Source organism: Oncorhynchus mykiss, chromosome 7, assembly GCF_013265735.2.
Source record: "Oncorhynchus mykiss isolate Arlee chromosome 7, USDA_OmykA_1.1, whole genome shotgun sequence".
NCBI classification, from domain to species: Eukaryota; Metazoa; Chordata; class Actinopteri; order Salmoniformes; family Salmonidae; genus Oncorhynchus; species Oncorhynchus mykiss.
Window position 1 is genome coordinate 15,246,996 of NC_048571.1, and position 20,820 is coordinate 15,267,815.

Genomic DNA, 20,820 nt, shown 5'->3' on the forward strand with positions numbered 1-20,820 from the left:
GAAAGTGTACACTATGAAGGTATACTGTCTGAAAGTGTACACTATGAAGGTATACAGTCTGAAAGTGTACACTATGAAGGTATACTGTCTGAAAGTGTACACTATGAAGGTATACTGTCTGAAAGTGTACACTATGAAGGTATACTGTCTGAAAGTGGATATGCTTTGTCAAACATTACCTTTCTCACCTTCACTGGAGGTCTACTGCCCTCCTCTACCCTCAAATCTCTCAGCTCCTTAGCCAGCGCACTTAGGTCCTAAAGAGAGAGAGACAGAGAGAGAGAGAGAGAGAGAGAGAGAGAGAGAGAGAGAGAGAGAGAGAGAGAGAGAGAGAGAGAGAGAGAGAGAGAGAGAGAGAGAGAGAGAGAGAGAGAGAGAGAGAGAGAGAGAGAGAGAGAGAGAGAGAGAGCGACAGAGAGAGAGAGAGCGACAGAGAGAGAGAGAGAAGAGAGAGCGACAGAGAGAGCGACAGAGAGAGAGAGAGAGAGAGAGCGACAGAGAGAGCGAGCGACAGAGAGAGAGAGAGCGACAGAGAGAGAGAGAGCGACAGAGAGAGAGAGACAGAGAGAGCGACACAGAGAGAGCGACAGAGTGAGAGAGCGACAGAGTGAGAGCGCGACAGAGTGAGAGCGCGACAGAGTGAGAGAGCGACAGAGAGAGAGAGAGCGACAGAGAGAGAGAGAGCGACAGAGAGAGAGAGAGCGACAGAGAGAGAGAGAGCGACAGAGAGAGCGCGACAGAGAGAGAGAGAGAGAGCGACAGAGAGAGAGAGAGAGAATGAGAGAGAGAGAGTGACAGAGAGAGCGCGACAGAGAGAGCGCGACAGAGAGAGCGCGACAGAGAGAGCGCGACAGAGAGAGAGGGAGAGAAAAAAAAGAGAAAGTAAATACAAATGTGAATATTCTCTAACAGTCAAGAGGGTTGGGAGAGTCCAATTAACAGAGACAAAGGGGGAACTGAGAGAAGGACAGAACGAGATCAACTATCAGCATCAATGACTTCACGTCAAATAAACATTTGTGAACTCTGGAGAAAGATGTCCTAGTGAAAGACCAGCTAAAACAAAGATGTTATAAACCAATAAATCAAAAAACAATCTTCTAAAAAATAAAGGGGGTACATCCATGTCTGCATCCATCTAGCAAACACCCCCATGCTACCAGATGGCCCAGTCCCACAGCCCCATTCCCCCCAACTGGACCAAACCAATTCATACAGACAGGGTGGACCTCCACAAGCTCTTCCTAAACCACACACACCAGTTCCTACTAAAATAACCAATGTGCACAGAGTAATGAAGAGAAAGATATATTTTTTGTGTGTATTTAACTAGGCAAGTCAGTTAAGAACAAATTCTTATCTACAATGACAGTTTACCGGGGAACAGTGGGTTAATTGCCTTGTTCAGGGGCAGAACGGCAGATTTGTACCTTGTCAGCTCAGGGATTCAATCCAGCAACCTTTCGGTTACTGGCCCAACACTCTAACCACTAGGCTAGATGCTTTCAGCTCCCTGACACTTCAATTCACAAACATACTTCAGAATTCCAAAAGTCTGGTCAGACCTTCAAAGTTAAGTTGAGCTTACACACATCCCACTAAAGAAAGAAAGAAAGAAAGAAAGAAAGAAAGAAAGAAAGAAAGAAAGAGAAAGAGAGAGAGAAAGAGAGAGAGAAAGAGAGAGAGAAAGAGAGAGAGAAAGAGAGAGAGAAAGAGAGAAAGAGAGAGAGAAAGAGAGAGAGAGAGAGAGAGAGAGAGAGAGAGAAGGCTCTGCTCACACTTACTGGCCTGAGGGCAAACCACGACCAACAACATTGGACACTCTATGGAACAAAAAGCCTTCACTATATTATCCTGGAATATCCAAGGCCTGAGGTCATCTGCCTTTGGCCTAAAGAGCAGAAACCCAGACTTCACCAAAGAAATCGGTAATACAGACATTGTCATCCTGCAAGAAACCTGGTATAGAGGAGACGGACCCACTGGTTGCCCTCTAGGTTACAGAGAGCTGGTAGTCCCATCCACCAAACTACCAGGTGTGAAACAGGGAAGGGACTCAGGGGGTATGCTAATTTGGTATAGAGCAGACCTAACTCACTCCATTAAATTAATCAAAACAGGAACATTTTACATTTGGCTAGAAATTCAAAAGGAAATTATCCTAACAGAGAAAAATGTCCTCCTGTGTGCTACCTATATCCCCCCACTAGAATCCCCATATTTTAATGAAGACAGCTTCTCCATCCTGGAGGGGGAAATCAATCATTTCCAGGCCCAGGGACATGTACTAGTCTGTGGCGACCTAAATGCCAGAACCGGACAAGAACCTGACACCCTCAGCACACAGGGGGACAAACACCTGCCTGGAGGTGACAGCATTCCCTCCCACATATGCCCCCCTAGGCACAACTATGACAACATAACCAACAAAAACGGGTCACAACTTCGAGGGGACTCCTATGGTAGGTACACCTATAGCTCATCTCTTGGCAGTAGTACTGTAGACTACTTTATCACTGACCTCAACCCAGAGTCTCTCAGAGCGTTCACAGTCAGCCCACTGACACCCCTATCAGACCACAGCAAAATCACAGTCTACTTAAACAGAGCAATAATCATTCATGAGGCATCAAAGCCAAAGGAACTGAGTAACATTAAAAAATGCTATAGATGGAAGGAATGCAGTTTGGAAACCTACCAAAAAACAATTAGGCAACAACAAATTCAATCCCTTTTAGACAATTTCCTGGGTAAAACGTTCCGCTGTAATAGTGAAGGTGTAAACTTGGCAGTAGAAAATCTTAGCAGTATATTTGACCTCTCAGCTTCCCTATCAAATCTAAAAATCTCAAATAGAAAACCGAAAAAAATTAACAATAATGACAAATGGTTTGATGAAGAATGCAAAAATCTAAGAAAGAAATTGAGAAACCTGTCCAACCAAAAACATAGAGACCCGGAAAACCTGAGTCTACGCCTTCACTATGGTGAATCACTAAAACAATACAGAAATACACTACGGAAAAAGAAGGAACAGCATGTCAGAAATCAGCTCAATGCAATTGAAGAATCCATAGACTCTAACCACTTCTGGGAAAATTGGAAAACACTAAACAAACAACAACACGAAGAATTATCTATCAAAAATGGAGATGTATGGGTAAACCACTTCTCCAATCTTTTTGGCTCTATAACAAAGAATAAAGAACAAAAACATATACATGATCAAATACAGATCTTAGAATCAACTATTAAAGACTACCAGAACCCACTGGATTCTCCAATTACATTGAATGAGTTACAGGACAAAATAAAAACCCTCCAACCCAAAAAGGCCTGTGGTGTTGATGGTATCCTCAATGAAATGATCAAATATACAGACAACAAATTCCAATTGGCTATACTAAAACTCTTTAACATCATACTTAGCTCTGGCATCTTCCCCAATATTTGGAACCAAGGACTGATCACCCCAATCCAAAAAAGTGGAGACAAATTTGACCCCAATAACTACCGTGGAATATGTGTCAACAGTAACCTTGGGAAAATCCTCTGCATTATTATTAACAGCAGACTCGTACATTTCCTCAATGAAAACAATGTACTGAGCAAATGTCAAATTGGCTTTTTACCAAATTACCGTACAACAGACCATGTATTCACCCTGCACACCCTAATTGACAACCAAACAAACCAAAACAAAGGCAAAGTCTTCTCAATCTTCTCAAACTCAATCTGGCATGAGGGTCTGCTATACAAACTGAAGGAAAGTGGTGTTGGGGGTAAAACATACGACATTATAAAATCCATGTACACAAACAACAAGTGTGAGGTTAAAATTGGCAAAAAACACACACATTTCTTCACACAGGGTCGTGGGGTTAGACAGGGATGCAGCTTAAGCCCCACCCTCTTCAACATATATATCAACGAATTGGCGCGGGCACTAGAAAAGTCTGCAGCACCCGGCCTCACCCTGCTAGAATCCGAAGTCAAATGTCTGCTGTTTGCCGATGATCTGGTGCTTCTGTCACCAACCAAGGAGGGCCTACAGCAGCACCTAGATCTTATGCACAGATTCTGTCAGACCTGGGCCCTGACAGTAAATCTCAGTAAGACCAAAATAATGGTGTTCCAAAAAAGGTCCAGTCACCAGGACCACAAATACAAATTCCATCTAGACACTGTTGCCCTAGAGCACACAAAAAACTATACATACCACAGGTAACTTCCACAAAGCTGTGAACGATCTGAGAGACAAGGCAAGAAGGGCATTCTATGCCATCAAAATAAACATAAATTTCAACATACCAATTAGGATTTGGCTAAAAATACTTGAATCAGTCATAGAGCCCATTGCCCTTTATGGTTGTGAGGTCTGGGGTCCGCTCACCAACCAAGACTTCACAAAATGGGACAAACACCAAATTGAGACTCTGCACGCAGAATTCTGCAAAAATATCCTCCGTGTACAACGTAGAACACCAAATAATGCATGCAGAGCAGAATTAGGTCGATACCCACTAATTATCAAAATCCAGAAAAGAGCCGTCAAATTCTACAACCACCTAAAAGGAAGTCATTCACAAACCTTCCATAACAAAGCCATCACCTACAGAGAGATGAACCTGGAGAAGAGTCCCCTAAGCAAGCTGGTCCTGGGGCTCTGTTCACAAACACAAACACACCCTACAGAGCCCCAGGACAACAGCACAATTAGACCCAACCAAATCATGAGAAAACAAAAAGATAATTACTTGACACATTGGAAAGAATTAACAAAAAAACAGAGCAAACTAGAATGCTATTTGGCCCTAAACAGAGAGTACACAGCGGCAGAATACCTGACCACTGTGACTGACCCAAAATTAAGGAAAGCTTTGACTATGTACAGACTCAGTGAGCATAGCCTTGCTATTGAGAAAGGCCGCCGTAGGCAGACATGGCTCTCAAGAGAAGACAGGCTATGTGCTCACTGCCCACAAAATGAGGTGGAAACTGAGCTGCACTTCCTAACCTCCTGCCCAATGTATGACCATATTAGAGATACATATTTCCCTCAGATTACACAGAGAGACAGAGAGAGAGAGAGAGAGAGAGAGAGAGAGAGAGAGAGAGAGAGAGAGAGAGAGAGAGAGAGAGAGAGAGAGAGAGAGAGAGAGAGAGAGAGAGAGAGAGAGAGAGAGAGAGAGAGAGAGAGAGAGAGAGAGAGAGAGAGAGAGAGAGAGAGAGAGAGAGAGAGAGAGAGAGAGAGAGAGAGAGAGAGAGAGAGAGAGAGAGAGATAGATAGATAGATATATATATATAAAGGGGAGAAGTCACTAACCTCATCTATGGCTTTCTTATAGCTCTGATAGAAGGGGATGAACAGCAGAAGAGATTGAGGAGGAGAGAAGGAAGGAGAAAGAGAGGGAGGAAAAGAGAAACATAAGCAGCAGAAGTGGAGAAAGCCTGACTCCCAGAAAGAATTGAGGTGTGTGTTTGCGTGTGAGTGTGTGTCACTCACGGCAGGTCTGCTGGGTCTGCCTGAGTCTCGCCCCTCCTCCGGTCTGATCCTGACCTCCTGAGTGGCTTCTGCTGGGGGGGAGGTCTCCTGGACTGGTGGACCTATCACAGCATAAGGGAGGAGTCAGCATCAATATTCACAAAGAGTATCAACAGACAAATACATGTACTCATCAGTCACATATATATACAGTGCCTTGCGAAAGTATTCGGCCCCCTTGAACTTTGCGACCTTTTGCCACATTTCAGGCTTCAAACATAAATATATAAAACTGTATTTTTTTGTGAAGAATCAACAACAAGTGGGACACAATCATGAAGTGGAACGACATTTATTGGATATTTCAAACTTTTTTAACAAATCAAAAACTGAAAAATTGGCCGTGCAAAATTATTCAGCCCCTTTACTTTCAGTGCAGCAAACTCTCTCCAGAAGTTCAGTGAGGATCTCTGAATGATCCAATGTTGACCTAAATGACTAATGATGATAAATACAATCCACCTGTGTGTAATCAAGTCTCCGTATAAATGCACCTGCACTGTGATAGTCTCAGAGGTCCGTTAAAAGTGCAGAGAGCATCATGAAGAACAAGGAACACACCAGCCAGGTCCGAGATACTGTTGTGAAGAAGTTTAAAGCCGGATTTGGATACAAAAAGATTTCCCAAGCTTTAAACATCCCAAGGAGCACTGTGCAAGCGATAATATTGAAATGGAAGGAGTATCAGACCACTGCAAATCTACCAAGACCTGGCCGTCCCTCTAAACTTTCAGCTCATACAAGGAGAAGACTGATCAGAGATGCAGCCAAGAGGCCCATGATCACTCTGGATGAACTGCAGAGATCTACAGCTGAGGTGGGAGACTCTGTCCATAGGACAACAATCAGTCGTATATTGCACAAATCTGGCCTTTATGGAAGAGTGGCATGAAGAAAGCCATTTCTTAAAGATATCCATAAAAAGTGTCGTTTAAAGTTTGCCACAAGCCACTTGGGAGACACACCAAACATGTGGAAGAAGGTGCTCTGGTCAGATGAAACCAAAACTGAACTTTTTGGCAACAATGCAAAACGTTATGTTTGGCGTAAAAGCAACACAGCTGAACACACCATCCCCACTGTCAAACATGGTGGTGGCAGCATCATGGTTTGGGCCTGCTTTTCTTCAGCAGGGACAGGGAAGATGGTTAAAATTGATGGGAAGATGGATGGAGCCAAATACAGGACCATTCTGGAAGAAAACCTGATGGAGTCTGCAAAAGACCTGAGACTGGGACGGAGATTTGTCTTCCAACAAGACAATGATCCAAAACATAAAGCAAAATCTACAATGGAATGGTTAAAAAATAAACATATCCAGTTGTTAGAATGGCCAAGTCAAAGTCCAGACCTGAATCCAATCGAGAATCTGTGGAAAGAACTGAAAACTGCTGTTCACAAATGCTCTCCATCCAACCTCACTGAGCTCGAGCTGTTTTGCAAGGAGGAATGGGAAAAATTTTCAGTCTCTCAATGTGCAAAACTGATAGAGACAAAACCCAAGCGTCTTACAGCTGTAATCGCAGCAAAAGGTGGCGCTACAAAGTATTAACTAAAGGGGGCTGAATAATTTTGCACGCCCAATTTTTCAGTTTTTGATTTGTTAAAAAAGTTTGAAATATCCAATAATAGTTCCACTTCATGATTGTGTCCCACTTGTTGTTGATTCTTCACAAAAAAATACAGTTTTATATCTTTATGTTTGAAGCCTGAAATGTGACAAAAGGTCGCAAAGTTCAAGGGGGCCGAATACTTTCGCAAGGCACTGTATATGTATGTGTGTGTGTGTGTGTGTGTGTGTGTACCTCTCTGTGATGAAGGTGAGGATGAGGAGGAGGAGTGAGAGGACCTCTGTAGAGCAGTATCGAGACACAACTCTGAAGCTCTCAGGTCTGGATGACTGAAAGAACACACACACTGTTAATACACACTGTAATTACATATACAGTACACACACACCAGGGTTGGGGTCAATGCCATTTCATTTCAGTAAATGAAGTAAACCTAATTCCAATTCCTCATTGAAAAGCATTGAAGTGAAAAGCAATTTCAGTGCACTTCCTGAATTAACTGGAATTGAAATGGAATTGAGCCCGACCCTGACACACACACACCTGTCTCGTATGAGTCCCTGTGCGTTGGGGGAGTTTTTCCTCATCAGTGCTGGGGAGATGGAGGTGGTTCTCTGAGGGACCTTAGGGGGAAGCTCATCGTCCTCCCGGCTAGTGGTACGAGGTGGAGGGGCGGGGTTCGAGTCAGAGGTGGGGTCAGAGTTCTGGCGGGGGGGCATGCCTCCCCCCTCCTCCCCTCTCCTCCCCATCCCTCCTGCCTCTCCCCCTCTGCTCTCCTGCAGAGACTGAGAGCCTGTCATGGTCTTCACTGGAATCAGGTGGGCCATCTAGAGAGAGAGAATGAGATAAAACACTGAATTATGGGAATGTCCGTTCTCATTTTCCTATTCCATCAGACAGACATACTGCTTGTTGACTGTAGTATAGGCTACAGCATAGTAGTATGCAATATCAAATACAATTACAGGTTGTGTGTATATTGTATATTTGTAAATGTCAACACACACAGACACGCACACACAGAGAGACAGACAGACGACAGAAGGGACAGACACACACCTGTGGTTCAACTGGGCGGTGTGTTGGTGGGGTGCGGGCCGGCTGCATCCCTGCAGTGCTGAAGGACTCGGAGCGAGGAGGCAGGGAGGCCTCAGAGACCCGGCTGGAGACGGCCTTATGCTGCAGCGCTGGAGAACTCTGTCTGTTCAGCTTGGACCGCTCCTCCACCTGACACACATCATCATGATTATTAGACTACCTGGACATTACCAACAGGTTAATACGGTGTTGTCTACAGTGTTCTGAGGCAGGTTCATCATTGCATGTTGATCCGAGCAATCAATCATGCAATTAATGGTTAGAATCAACTGGTCCTCCTCTACAAGCTGTAACTGAGAGATGGAGAGAGCGCGGGGATGATAGAGAGAGAGCGAGCGGGGATAATAGAGAGAGAGCGAGCGGGGATGATAGAGAGAGAGCGAGCGGGGATGATAGCGAGAGAGCGAGCGGGGATGATAGAGAGAGCGAGCGGGGATGATAGAGAGAGCGAGCGGGGATGATAGAGAGAGCGAGCGGGGATGATAGAGAGAGAGCGAGCGGGGATGATAGAGAGAGAGCGAGCGGGGATGATAGAGAGAGAGCGCGGGGATGATAGAGAGAGCGAGCGGGGATGATAGAGAGAGCGAGCGGGGATGATAGAGAGAGCGAGCGGGGATGATAGGGAGAGAGAGCGGGGATGATAGGGAGAGAGTGAGGGGATGATAGGGAGAGAGTGAGGGGATGATAGGGAGAGAGCGGAGTTGGAGGAGAGGAGGAGAGGGGGATGGAGGAGAGGTGGAGAGGGGGATGGAGGAGAGGAGGAAAGGTGGATGGAGGAGAGGGGGATGGAGGAGAGGAGGAGAGGAGGAGGAGGAGAGGGGGATGGAGGAGAGGCCGAGTTGGAGGAGAAGAGGGGGATGGAGGAGAGGGGGATGGAGGAGAGGGGGATGGAGGAGAGGAGGAGAGGGGGATGGAGGAGAGGCAGAGAGGGGGATGGAGGAGAGGCGGAGAGGGGGATGGAGGAGAGGAGGAGAGGGGGATGGAGGAGAGGAGGAGAGGAGGAGAGGGGGATGGAGGAGAGGTGGAGAGGGGGATGGAGGAGAGGGGGATGAGGGGGATGGAGGAGAGGAGGAGAGGAGGAGAGGAGGAGAGGGGGATGGAGGAGAGGACGAGAGGGGGATGGAGGAGAGGTGGAGAGGGGGATGGAGGAGGGGGGATGGAGGAGAAGAGGATGGGGAGAGGAGGAGAGGGGGATGGAGGAGAGGCCGAGTTGGAGGAGAAGAGGGGGATGGAGGAGAGGGGGATGGAGGAGATAAGGAGAGGGGGATGAGGAGAGGGGGATGGAGGAGAGGAGGACGGAGGAGAGGAGGAGAGGGGGATGGAGGAGAGGAGGAGAGGGGGATGGAGGAGAGGGGGATGAAGGAGAGGGGGACGGTGGAGAGGAGAATGGAGGAGAGGAGGACGGAGGAGAGGAGGAGAGGGGGATGGAGGAGAGGAGGACGGAGGAGAGGAGGAGAGGGGGATGGAGGAGAGGCGGAGAGGGGGATGGAGGAGAGGAGGAGAGGGAGATGAAGGAGAGGGGGACGGTGGAGAGGAGAATGGAGGAGAGGAGGACGGAGGAGAGGAGGAGAGGGGGATGGAGGAGAGGAGGAGAGGGGGATGGAGGAGAGGCGGAGAGGGGGATGGAGGAGAGGCGGAGAGGGGGATGGAGGAGAGGCGGAGAGGGGGATGGAGGAGAGGGGGATGGGGATGGAGGAGAGGGGGATAGAGGAGAGGAGGATGGGGGAGAGGAGGAGAGGGGGATGAGGAGTGGGGGAGAGGGGGATGGAGGAGACGCGGAGAGGGGGATGGAGGAGAGGAGGAGAGGGAGATGGGGATGGAGGAGAGGGGTTAGAGGAGAGGAGGATGGAGGAGAGGAGGAGAGGGGGATGGAGGAGAGGGTGAGAGGGGGATGGAGGAGAGGGGGATGGAGGAGAGGAGTAGAGGCGGATGGAGGAAAGGGGGATAGAGGAGAGGAGGATGGAGGAGAGGAGGAGAGGGGGATGGAGGAGAGGGGGAGATGGGGATGGAGGAGACGCGGAGAGGGGGATGGAGGATGGAGGAGAGGGGGATGGAGGAGAGGGTGAGAGGGGGATGGAGGAGAGGGGGATGGAGGAAAGGGGGATGGAGGAGAGGAGGAGGATGGAGGAGAGGGGGATGGAGGAGAGGAGGAGAGCGGGATGGAGGAGAGGGGGATGGAGGAGAGGAGGAGAGGCGGAGAGGGGGAGGGGGGAGAGGCAGAGAGGGGGATGGAGGAGAGGTGGAAAGGGGGATGGAGGAGAGGGGGATCGAGGAGAGGTGGAGAGGGGGATGGAGGAGAGGGGGATGGAGGAGAGGGGGATCGAGGAGAGGGGGATGGAGGAGAGGCGGAGAGGGGGATGGAGGAGAGGAGGATGGAGGAGAGGGTGAGAGGGGGATGGAGGAGAGGAGGAGAGGGGGATGGAGGAAAGGGGGATGGAGGAGAGGAGGAGGATGGAGGAGAGGGGGATGGAGGAGAGGAGGAGAGGGCGATGGAGGAGAGGCAGAGAGGGGGAGGGAGGAGAGGCAGAGAGGGGGATGGAGGAGAGGCAGAGAGGGGGATGGAGGAGAGGCAGAGAGGGGGATGGAGGAGAGGCGGAAAGGGGGATGGAGGAGAGGGGGATGGAGGAGAGGTGGAGAGGGGGATGGAGGAGAGGGGGATGGAGGAGAGGAGAATGGAGGAGAGGCGGAGAGGGGGATGGAGGAGAGGAGGATGGAGGAGAGGCGGAGAGGGGGATGGAGGAGAGGCGGAGTTGGAAGGTATCATTCTAGCAGAAAAGATAATCTGAAATGTTGAGAATCCATGTTGGTCTGTGATCCCAGAGAAAATATAGTCCACCACCGATTGGCCAGCACTAAAGAGAGTCCTGATTGGCCTCCACCCAGCACCAAGCTGAGACCTGATTGGCATTCACCCGGCTGAGACCTGATTGGCCAGCACCCATCACCAAGCTGAACTGCAATTGGCTAACTGACCGTAAACAGGATGTGACACGTATGGAGTCCTTGCTGTGACATCATCAACCTCCAGAAGGAGGGGCGGTTGGGGGGGAGGCACCCTGACAGAGAAGGAGTCTGGGGGGCTGGTTCTTCTAGATATTTGTTTTGATTGGATTGGGGACTTTCGGAGGTAGGTGGGTAAGGATGAACCAACTGAGCTTTATGAAGTTGAAACAATGTTGTAGTACAAAATAGTATAAAATATAGAAATGTATAATATTTTGATTTATCTACAAATATAATAAAGAATATATGTCTGTCAGTCTGTCAGTCTGTCAGTCTGTCAGTCTGTCAGTCTGTGTGTGTGTCCGTGTGTGTGTGTGTCTGTGTCTGTCTGTCTATCTATCTGTGTGTCTGTCTGTCTATCTATCTATGTCTGTCTGTGTGTCTATCTATCTGTCTGTCGGTGTGTCTATCTATCTGTCTGTCTGTGTGTCTATCTATCTGTCTGTCTGTGTGTCTATCTATCTGTCTGTCTGTCTGTGTGTCTATTTATCTGTCTATCTATCCATCTATCTATCTATCTGTCTGTCTGTGTGTCTATCTATCTGTCTGTCTGTGTGTCTATCTATCTGTCTGTCTGTGTGTCTATCTATCTGTCTGTCTGTGTGTCTATCTATCTGTCTGTCTGTGTGTCTATCTATCTGTCTGTCTGTGTGTCTATCTATCTATCCGTCTATCTATCCGTCTATCTATCCGTCTATCTGTCAGTCCGTCCGTCCGTCCGTCCGTCTGTCCGTCTGTCTGTCCGTCTGTCCGTCTGTCCGTCTGTCCGTCTGTCTGTCTGTCTGTCTGTCTGTCTGTGTGGCTAGTGGCTAGCAGCTAGTGGTCTGATAGTGAGCTGGGACTGGGAGCCGAAGGGGGAGCCACCGGGAGATGGGTCAGGAGAACACAAAGGGGTGAGGTAGGGGGAGGAGCAGGGTGTGAGATACTGGGAGTGGTAGAATGGAGCTGGAGGGGAATTGAGGGAGAGATGACATGGGGACTCAGGTCGGGAGTGTGAGGGGGAGATTCCGGCTGAGGTTTGGGGTGAGGTTCTAGGTGACCCTCGGGGCGAGAGGCCCATCCAATTTAAGGCTAAAACTAACTGTTTCAGAGGACCTGAGCTCTTACCAGGAGAACGAAGGGGGGAGAAAGAGAGGGAGGACTGAGAGAGGGATGATAGCTTGGATCTAATGGGCATGGCCTGGGCCAGGTGTGATCTGAGCATGTTAGCTGGAGCAGAGGAAGTCAGGTCCAGGTTAGAGGTCGTGACCTCATCATCATCACTGACCTCTGACTTCACTCTGTTCAGAGGGGGAGGTGCCCAGCCGGGGACTTGGAGGAACGGACTCTGCTTGGAGGATTCAGGAGCCAGGAAGTGATTTTGATTGGAGGACAGGAAAGGGCGTAGCCGGCCTGCCGGTGCAGAGGCTGAGAGGTCAGGGGTTAGGGGTCGGGGGTAGAGGTCAGAATTCGTATGACCCCCATAGGATCCCAACAGACTCTCATGGCTGGAAGCCATCCTCAAACCCCCCACACCTCCCTCTCTACCCCTTTCCCTCTCCTCCTCTCTATACCTCCAACAATCCAACTCCCTCTTTTCTAGTTCCTCCATTTCTATATCTAGTTCATCTATTTCTACATCTAGTATACGACAGGGAAACAGAGAGCTGCCTCTAAGATCATGATCAGGAGAGGGGTAGAGGAAAGAAGAATTAGAATGAGAGGAGGAAGAGGAGTCTATTTCTACATCTATGTCATTTACTTCTATGTCTATTCTACGACAGGGGGAGATGGAGCTGCCACTACGGCCACTGACCCATATCTGCCCCTGGTCTTTCACCCCCAGGTTATGTCCCTGGTTGGGGCTGGAGCTGGGTGCCCAGGCTGGCCCATTGAGGGCCTCTTGTTTAGGGGCTTGGGGATTAGAGATGGGGCTCTCTTTTGGGGCTTGGTTGGGTTTGGGGTTAGGGCTGGGGCCTCGGTTAAAGCCAGCCTGTTGCCCCTTCCCATTATGCTTTAGCCCCTGGTTGGGGTTGTGTTGTGGCCCTGGGTGTTTAGGTCTGGGACTGCGTCCTCGGTCTTGCTGACCAGCCTTCTGACCGGCTTCGCTAGGCCCTTTTGGCCTCCCCTTGTTGTGTGGTACCCCCTGGTGGTTGGCTCCGGTATTGCGTCCTCTTTCTTTCTGTCTGACCACCCTCTGATCGGCTTTCTGAGCTCTCATCTCTCTAACCTGCTGGCTGATCTCCTGTTTCAGAACAGGATCTACTAGATCCCTGGTCTCCAGGGAGATACGGATGTGAGGGGGAGGGGTGGGGTCGGAGGGGGCTCGGCGAGGGAGGTTGGCGTGGGAGGGAATGGGGGATGAAGGTTGGTTGAAGGAGTGACTTTGTCTGAGGAAAGGGCGGGGTGAGATGATCTGGGGGTGTGGCTGCTGCTTCAAGACCTGTAGACAAGGTGGGGCAGAAGTTAAACAAGCACACACACACACACACACACACACACACACACACACACGAGAACTGTAACAGAAGAACACAATATCTTGTTCCGATCCACGCTGTATGCACCACTACACAGACAATGTTGTAGTTAGACTGAGACTGTACTCATGATCTTCAGTTATGAATGTTATCCAGAGACCAGAGTTTCTCCAGAGTCTGTGTGTGTACCTCTTTAGCCCATGCAGGTTTGTCAGTAGGACTAGCTGAGTCTTTATAGTGATACAGAGGTTTCTTCTCGCCTGGTCGGCCATCTTGGTTTTGTTGTTGTTGCTGCTGTTGTAGAGACACCAGGTAGGCTCTCTACAAAACAAATAGGCAACAGTTGACCATCTCTTCAATTATTCAACACCATTGTTATATGACATCATCATAAGAGCCAAGTGTTACCTCCTGTTGTAACTGTCTCTGTAGTCTCTCGGCTTGATGTTGTTCCTCAATCTGCTTACGCTTATACTCCTATGGACACACACACACACACACACACACACACACACACATGGAAGGCTGTTATTATCCGATCTTAACCAAATCACTATCATGACAGCACAGAGCCAAGCAACAGAGACACATGACACACATGACCAATAGCATCACTCCACACAGGACAGGTTGACCAATAGGATCCATACAGGACAGGGCTCACAGGGACGTTCCATGATCCATGTACAAATTACCTGGACTAACCTGCACACCGGCTCGGTGTTACTTTTTACTACATTTTTTACTTTAGTTTATTTAGCAAATATTTTCTTAACTCTATTTCTTGAACTGCATTGTTGGTTTTAAGGGCTTGTAAGTAAGCTTTTCACGGTAAGGTCTACACCTGTCGTATTCGGCGCATGTGACAAATAAAATGTGATGTGATTTGATGGGGCTGGGGAGGGGGGTTCCTTGCAGGGTAAGGACTTGCAGAGAGGAACGAGGAACAACAAACACTGGACACAGGGACAAAGTACAGGTCTACATCCCAGGCTCTGTAGCTGTAGTTTCACAGGGTTGAGGGGTCAGACTTCAGAGGAGGGGGGTAGGTAGATGTACACATGCAAGGTATACAATGGTCATGCTCCTGTAGAAGTTATTGAGGGGTCAGGGGTGAGAGGTCAGGGGTATATATACATAGACATGCAGGGGTAACAGTGTTACCAGCAGTAGAGCCTGCTCCTGTAGAAGCTGTTGCTGTAGGATCTCTAACTGTCTCTGTTCCTCCTCCAGCTGTCTACGGATATACTCCTATCACAACGCAGCATGGAGGGAAGGAGAGAACAGGAAACAGAAAGAGAGAGTCAGACAGAGATGTACTCCTAATGCAGCATGGAGGGAAGGAGAGAACAGGAAACAGAAAGAGAGAGTCAGACAGAGATGTACTCCTAATGCAGCCTGGAGGGAAGGAGAGAACAGGAAACAGAGAGAACAAGAGAGATATACTCCTATACACCGTAGCAGCAGGAAGAGAGAGAACAAGAGGACTTCAGGAGGAAGTCAAAGTGTGTACCTGTTCTCTCTCCGCGTGCCTCCTCTCCTCATCTCTCCGTAGTTGTTCCATCTCCTCATAGCGCCTCCTCTGTTCTCTCTCCTGCTGCTTCCTCAACTCACGCTCCCTGCACTGTTGCTGTTGGACAGAAAAAGAGAGGTAAACATGTGTGTGTGTGTGCGTGGGTGTGTGTGTGTGTATGTATGAGTGTGTCCTACCTCCTCCAGTCTCCTCCTCTGCTCTTTCTGCTCCTCTATGCGTTTCTGTCGTTCGGCCAGTAGGAGGCGCTTGTGTTCCTCGTTCTGCTGTTGTTCCAACTGCTGGCGCCTCAGAGCCTCAGAGCGTTCCTTATTGGCCAGCTGCAGACGCAGGAAGTCCCGCCTTAACGTCGACTCACCAGGGATGTTAATGATTGAGCTGGGGAAGGACCAGCCAGAAGAGTGTGTCAGTGGAAATTGGACCAATGAGAGACTGTGTTTGTTGTGTGTGTGTGTGTCTGTGTTACCTTGGCTCCCCCACGTCTCGCTCCTCTTCCTCCTCTTCACTCCCGCTGTACTCATATTCTGTCTCATCTGCAGAAGAACACACACACCAGTCGGTTATAGTGGGCTAACACATCAGATCTCCCAGGAGGAGAAGTGACCTAACACATCAGATCTCTCAGGAGTAGAAGTGTCCTAACACATCAGATCTCTCAGGAGGAGAAGTGACCTAACACATCAGATCTCTCAGGGGGAGAAGTGACCTAACACATCAGATCTCCCAGGAGGAGAAGTGACCTAACACATCAGATCTCTCAGGAGGAGAAGTGACCTAACACATCAGATCTCTCAGGAGGAGAAGTGACCTAACACATCAGATCTCCCAGGAGGAGAAGTGGCCTAACACATGAGATCTCTCAGGAGGAGAAGTGACCTAACACATCAGATCTCTCAGGAGAAGTGAGCATCATACTCTATTTGTGTTCCAGACTACTGATATCTGTCTCACCCCTCTCTCCACGTTTCTTCTTGGTTCTGTCGATGTGGTCCTTCAGTTGGATGCGGATCTGTCGTTCGTTGGGCAGCTCTCTGATGAAGGGGTGCTTCAACAGCTGCTCTGTGCTGGGTCTCTGACCATGACTCTTCACCAAGCAACTCTCAATGAAGGACTGGAACTTCTTAGACCTGAAAGTTATTATTATTATTATTTTTAATTTTTTCTTCGTAATAATCAGGATATTAGTGTGTGTGTGTGTGATGCAGACTCACCACTTCTTGGACTTGAGTCTGGGGGCGGGGTTTCGTGGGATCAGGAAGAGGGCTCTCATTGGGTGCATGTCACACAACGCTGCAGACGGACAGAAAATAGTTAATACCAGTGTGTGTGTGTGTGTGTGTGTGTCTGTGTGTGTGTGTCCATACTTACGAGGGGCTCCTTCTGCCATTTCTATAGCTGTTATACCCAGAGACCACAGGTCACTCTAAGAGAGAGAGAGAGAGAGAGAGAGAGAGAGGGACACAGAGAGAGAGGAGGGGGAGAGAGATAGAGAGAGAGAGAGAGAGAGAGGGAGGGACACAGACAGAGAGAGAGAGAGAGAGAGAGAGAGAGAGGGAGGGACACAGACAGAGAGAGAGAGAGAGAGAGAGAGAGAGAGAGAGAGAGAGAGAGAGAGAGAGAGAGAGAGAGAGAGAGAGAGAGAGAGAGAGAGAGAGAGAGAGAGAGAGAGAGAGAGAGAGAGAGAGAGAGAGAGAGAGAGAGAGAGAGACACAGAGTAGAGAGAGGGAGGGACACAGAGAGAGAGGGAGAGACACAGAGAGAGAGAGAGAGACACAGAGAGAGAGGGAGAGACACAGAGAGAGGGAGAGACACAGAGAGAGAGGGAGAGAGAGAGAGAGAGAGAGAGAGAGAGAGACACACAGAGAGAGAGAGAGAGAGAGAGAGAGAGAGAGAGAGAGAGAGAGAGAGGGGGAGGGACACAGAGAGAGAGTAGAGAGAGGGAGGGACACGGAGAGACACAGAGAGAGAGGGAGAGGGAGAGAGAGAGAGAGGGACACAGAGAGAGAGGAGAGAGAGGGAGGGACACAGAGAGAGAGAGATAGAGAGAGAGAGGGAGGGACACAGACAGAGAGAGAGAGAGAGAGAGAGAGAGAGAGAGAGAGGGAGGGACACAGAGAGAGAGTAGAGGGAGGGAGGGACACAGAGAGAGAGGGAGGGACACAGAGAGAGAGGGAGAGACACAGAGAGAGAGGAGAGACACAGAGAGAGAGGGAGAGAGAGAGAGAGAGAGAGAGAGCGAGGCACACACAGAGAGAGAGAGAGAGAGAGAGAGAGAGAGAGAGAGGGACACAGAGAGAGAGTAGAGAGAGGGAGAGAGAGAGAGAGAGGGAGGGACACAGAGAGAGAGAGAGGGAGAGAGAGAGAGAGAGAGGGAGGGACACAGAGAGCGAGAGAGGGAGAGAGAGAGAGCGAGGGAGAGAGAGAGAGAGAGAGAGAGAGGACAAGTGAGAGCACTGAGTCAGGAGGAAATAAATACATGAAGGGACAAAACACAATGTGTGAAGCAGAGTATTCTGGGTACCTTAAAGTCGTAGGTGGCCTCAGGGTTCTCGTCGCAGGCTATGACCTCAGGAGCCATCCAATAGGGAGTCCCGATGAAGGTGTTCCTCTTCCCCACCGTCCGGTCCAGCTGGGCGCTCACACCAAAGTCCACTGACCAGAGACCAATCAACATATCAATCAATTACTCACTCACTCAGTCAGTCAATTATTTGACCTATCTGTCTGGTGCATGATCAATGTGGAAACTGAAGAAGGTGACATATTCAGCAATTCTGGGTAGGACAATGGAATTTGTCTTCAAAAATACATATTTTATTATTAAAACCAACAAATGCCTTTGTGTCAGTCTGTTTGTCTCACCCAGTTTGACCTCTGCGTTCTCCGTCAGCAGGACGTTCTGACCCTTGATGTCTCTGTGGATGACCTTGTGCTGGTGGAGATGGGTTAGACCCTGGAGAGAGAGAGGTAGAGAGAGAGGTAGAGAGAGAGGTGGAGAGAGAGGTGGAGAGAGAGGTGGAGAGAGAGGTGGAGAGTTACAGGATGAGAGGTAGAGAAAGGTAGAGAAAGAGAGGTAGAGAGAGGTAGAGAGAGAGGTAGAGAAAGAGAGGTAGAGAGAGTAGGAGAGAGAGGTAGAGAAGGAGAGGTAGAGAAAGAGAGGTAGAGAAAGAGAGGTAGAGAAAGAGAGAGGAGACAGGTAGAGAAAGAGGTAGAGAGAGAGGTAGAGAGAGAGAGGTAGAGAGAGAGAGGTAGAGAGAGAGAGGTAAAGAGAGAGAGGAGAGAGAGAGAGAGAGAGAGAGAGAGAGAGAGAGAGGTAGGGAGAGAGAGAGAGAGAGAGAGAGAGAGAGAGAGAGAGAGAGAGAGAGAGAGACAGAGAATGGGATGAAGAGAGAGATATGATTGGTAATTTCAGATCACTCTGAATTTGTTGGTTGTATTGTTCTATAGTAGTATACCAGTAGAAATATGATGTAGTATTAAACGTACTTCACTACTGTAATAGTATAATTGTAGTAGTGCTGAGCGATGTGCTTTTTGAGGTAGAGTTTTTTAAAATTATCACGGTTTTTGATTTCAATGATTTATTTTTACATTAAATGCAGTAAATGCACTATGCTTTTCACTTACTAACCATAATTTATTGACTTTACTTAAATAAAATATTATTTCATTCCAAGTCTCATCTCTATAGAGCTACAGGCTACATTTTACCAACTACAATCACTTAGATCATGTAATTCAGGTAGAGATACCTAGAAATGTCATTTCAATAACTGAACTGATGTTAGTCAACTAGTTGTTGAAAAAACTCAAAATAACCGAAATGTTGGTTAATCTCTCAGCACTAAATCTTTAGCAATACTTACCCTGAGGATCTCTCTGCAGATGTAGGCAGTCCACTCCTCCTTCAGTGAGTTCCCCTTGGTGTTCTTAATCAGATCTGTTATTGAGCCCGCCCCACAGAACTCCATCACCAACTACAGAGACAGGGAGAGACAGGGAGAGACAGAGAGAGACAGAGAGAGACAGAGAGAGACAGAGAGAGACAGAGAGACAGAGAGACAGAGAGACAGAGAGAGACAGAGAGACAGAGAGACAGAGAGAAAGAGACAGAGAGAGAGAGACAGAGAGAGACAGAGAGAGACAGAGAGAGAGATAGAGACAGAGACAGAGAGAGACCGAGAGAGAGAGAGAGACAGAGAGAGACCGAGAGAGAGAGAGACAGAGACAGAGACAGAGAGAGACCGAGAGAGAGAGAGACAGAGAGAGACAGAGACAGAGACAGAGAGAGACCGAGAGAGAGAGAGAGACAGAGAGAGACCGAGAGAGAGAGAGACAGAGACAGAGACAGAGAGAGACCGAGAGACAGAGAGGGACAGAGAGGGACAGAGAGAGAGAGAGACAGAGAGAGACCGAGAGAGAGAGAGACCGAGAGAGAGAGACAGAGAGACACAGAGAGACAGAGAGAGACACAGAGAGACAGAGAGAGACAGAGAGAGACACAGAGAGACAGAGAGAGACAGAGAGAGAGAGAGACAGAGAGAGAGAGAGAGAGAGACAGAGAGAGAGACAGAGAGAGAGACAGAGAGAGAGATAGAGAGAGAGACAGAGAGAGAGAGAGACAGAGAGAGAGAGAGACAGAGAGAGAGACAGAGAGAGAGACAGAGAGAGAGGCAGAGAGAGAGGCAGAGAGAGAGAGACAGACAGAGAGAGAGACAGACAGAGAGAGAGACAGACAGAGAGAGAGAGACAGAGAGAGAGACAGACAGAGAGACCGAGAGAGAGAGACAGATAGACAGAGAAAAGGGTTACCACACACACCTGTGCACATACGCATGCAGGCGCACATGGATGCAAACACACACACACACACACATACACACACACACACACACCCATAGCTGGTCGTCGATGCCAGGAGGGTTCTTCTTGACGAAGGCACCGTAGTAGGTGGCAATGTTCCGATGGTGGCTGTACTTCTTCAACATGTTGATCTCCCCTTTAATCTCCTCTTCCTCATCCTGGAACACACACACATTACAACGATGCTCACACACACACACACATATGCACCTTAGAATGTGTGTGTGTGTGTGTGTGTATAATTATGTATGTGTGTCACTTACCCCGGTGACATCCATGACCTTGATGGCCGCAAGTTGCCCTGTCTTGACATGACGACCCTGAGACAGATAGAAGATCATTAGTTGCCCTGTCTTGACATGACGACCCTGAGACTGATAGAAGATCATTAGTTGCCCTGTCTTGACATGACGACCCTGAGACAGATAGAAAATCATTAGTTGCCCTGTCTTGACATGACGACCCTGAGACAGATAGAAGATCATTAGTTGCCCTGTCTTGATGTGACGACCCTGAGACAGATAGAAGATCATTAGTTGAGGACCGACTCTTAAAGGAAAGCTCCACCCAGAAACCATCTTTAGGTATTTGTGTCATTAGTTGAGGACCGACTCTTAAAGGAAAGCTCCACCCAGAAACGATCTTTAGGTATTTGTGTCATTAGTTGAGGACCGACTCTTAAAGGAAAGCTCCACCCAGAAACCATCTTTAGGTATTTGTGTCATTAGTTGAGGACCGACTCTTAAAGGA

General features: G+C 48.6%; 1 protein-coding gene across 12 annotated transcripts in view; it reads right to left on the reverse strand.

Annotated features, from left to right (window-relative positions):
- Positions 1–20,820, reverse strand: part of LOC110527385 (TRAF2 and NCK-interacting protein kinase) — a 54,873-nt gene that overhangs the window by 8,903 nt on the left and 25,150 nt on the right. The window contains exons 3-23 of one of the 12 annotated variants that reach the window (XM_036982682.1): positions 20,334–20,390; positions 20,103–20,228; positions 19,074–19,184; positions 18,070–18,160; positions 17,729–17,859; positions 16,576–16,630; positions 16,419–16,497; positions 16,159–16,334; positions 15,674–15,740; positions 15,387–15,585; positions 15,190–15,306; positions 14,841–14,927; positions 14,085–14,153; positions 13,866–13,997; positions 12,485–13,639; positions 8,176–8,343; positions 7,660–7,943; positions 7,351–7,445; positions 5,507–5,607; positions 5,327–5,350; positions 180–257 (exon numbers count right to left, since the gene is read on the reverse strand). In XM_036982682.1, coding sequence (XP_036838577.1) covers positions 180–257; positions 5,327–5,350; positions 5,507–5,607; positions 7,351–7,445; positions 7,660–7,943; positions 8,176–8,343; positions 12,485–13,639; positions 13,866–13,997; positions 14,085–14,153; positions 14,841–14,927; positions 15,190–15,306; positions 15,387–15,585; positions 15,674–15,740; positions 16,159–16,334; positions 16,419–16,497; positions 16,576–16,630; positions 17,729–17,859; positions 18,070–18,160; positions 19,074–19,184; positions 20,103–20,228; positions 20,334–20,390 — 3,402 coding nt within the window. The remainder of the gene's footprint in view (positions 1–179; positions 258–5,326; positions 5,351–5,506; positions 5,608–7,350; positions 7,446–7,659; positions 7,944–8,175; positions 8,344–12,484; positions 13,640–13,865; positions 13,998–14,084; positions 14,154–14,840; positions 14,928–15,189; positions 15,307–15,386; positions 15,586–15,673; positions 15,741–16,158; positions 16,335–16,418; positions 16,498–16,575; positions 16,631–17,728; positions 17,860–18,069; positions 18,161–19,073; positions 19,185–20,102; positions 20,229–20,333; positions 20,391–20,820) is intronic. The other 11 variants (XM_036982687.1, XM_036982683.1, XM_036982690.1 and 8 more) reach the window with 11 other exon arrangements.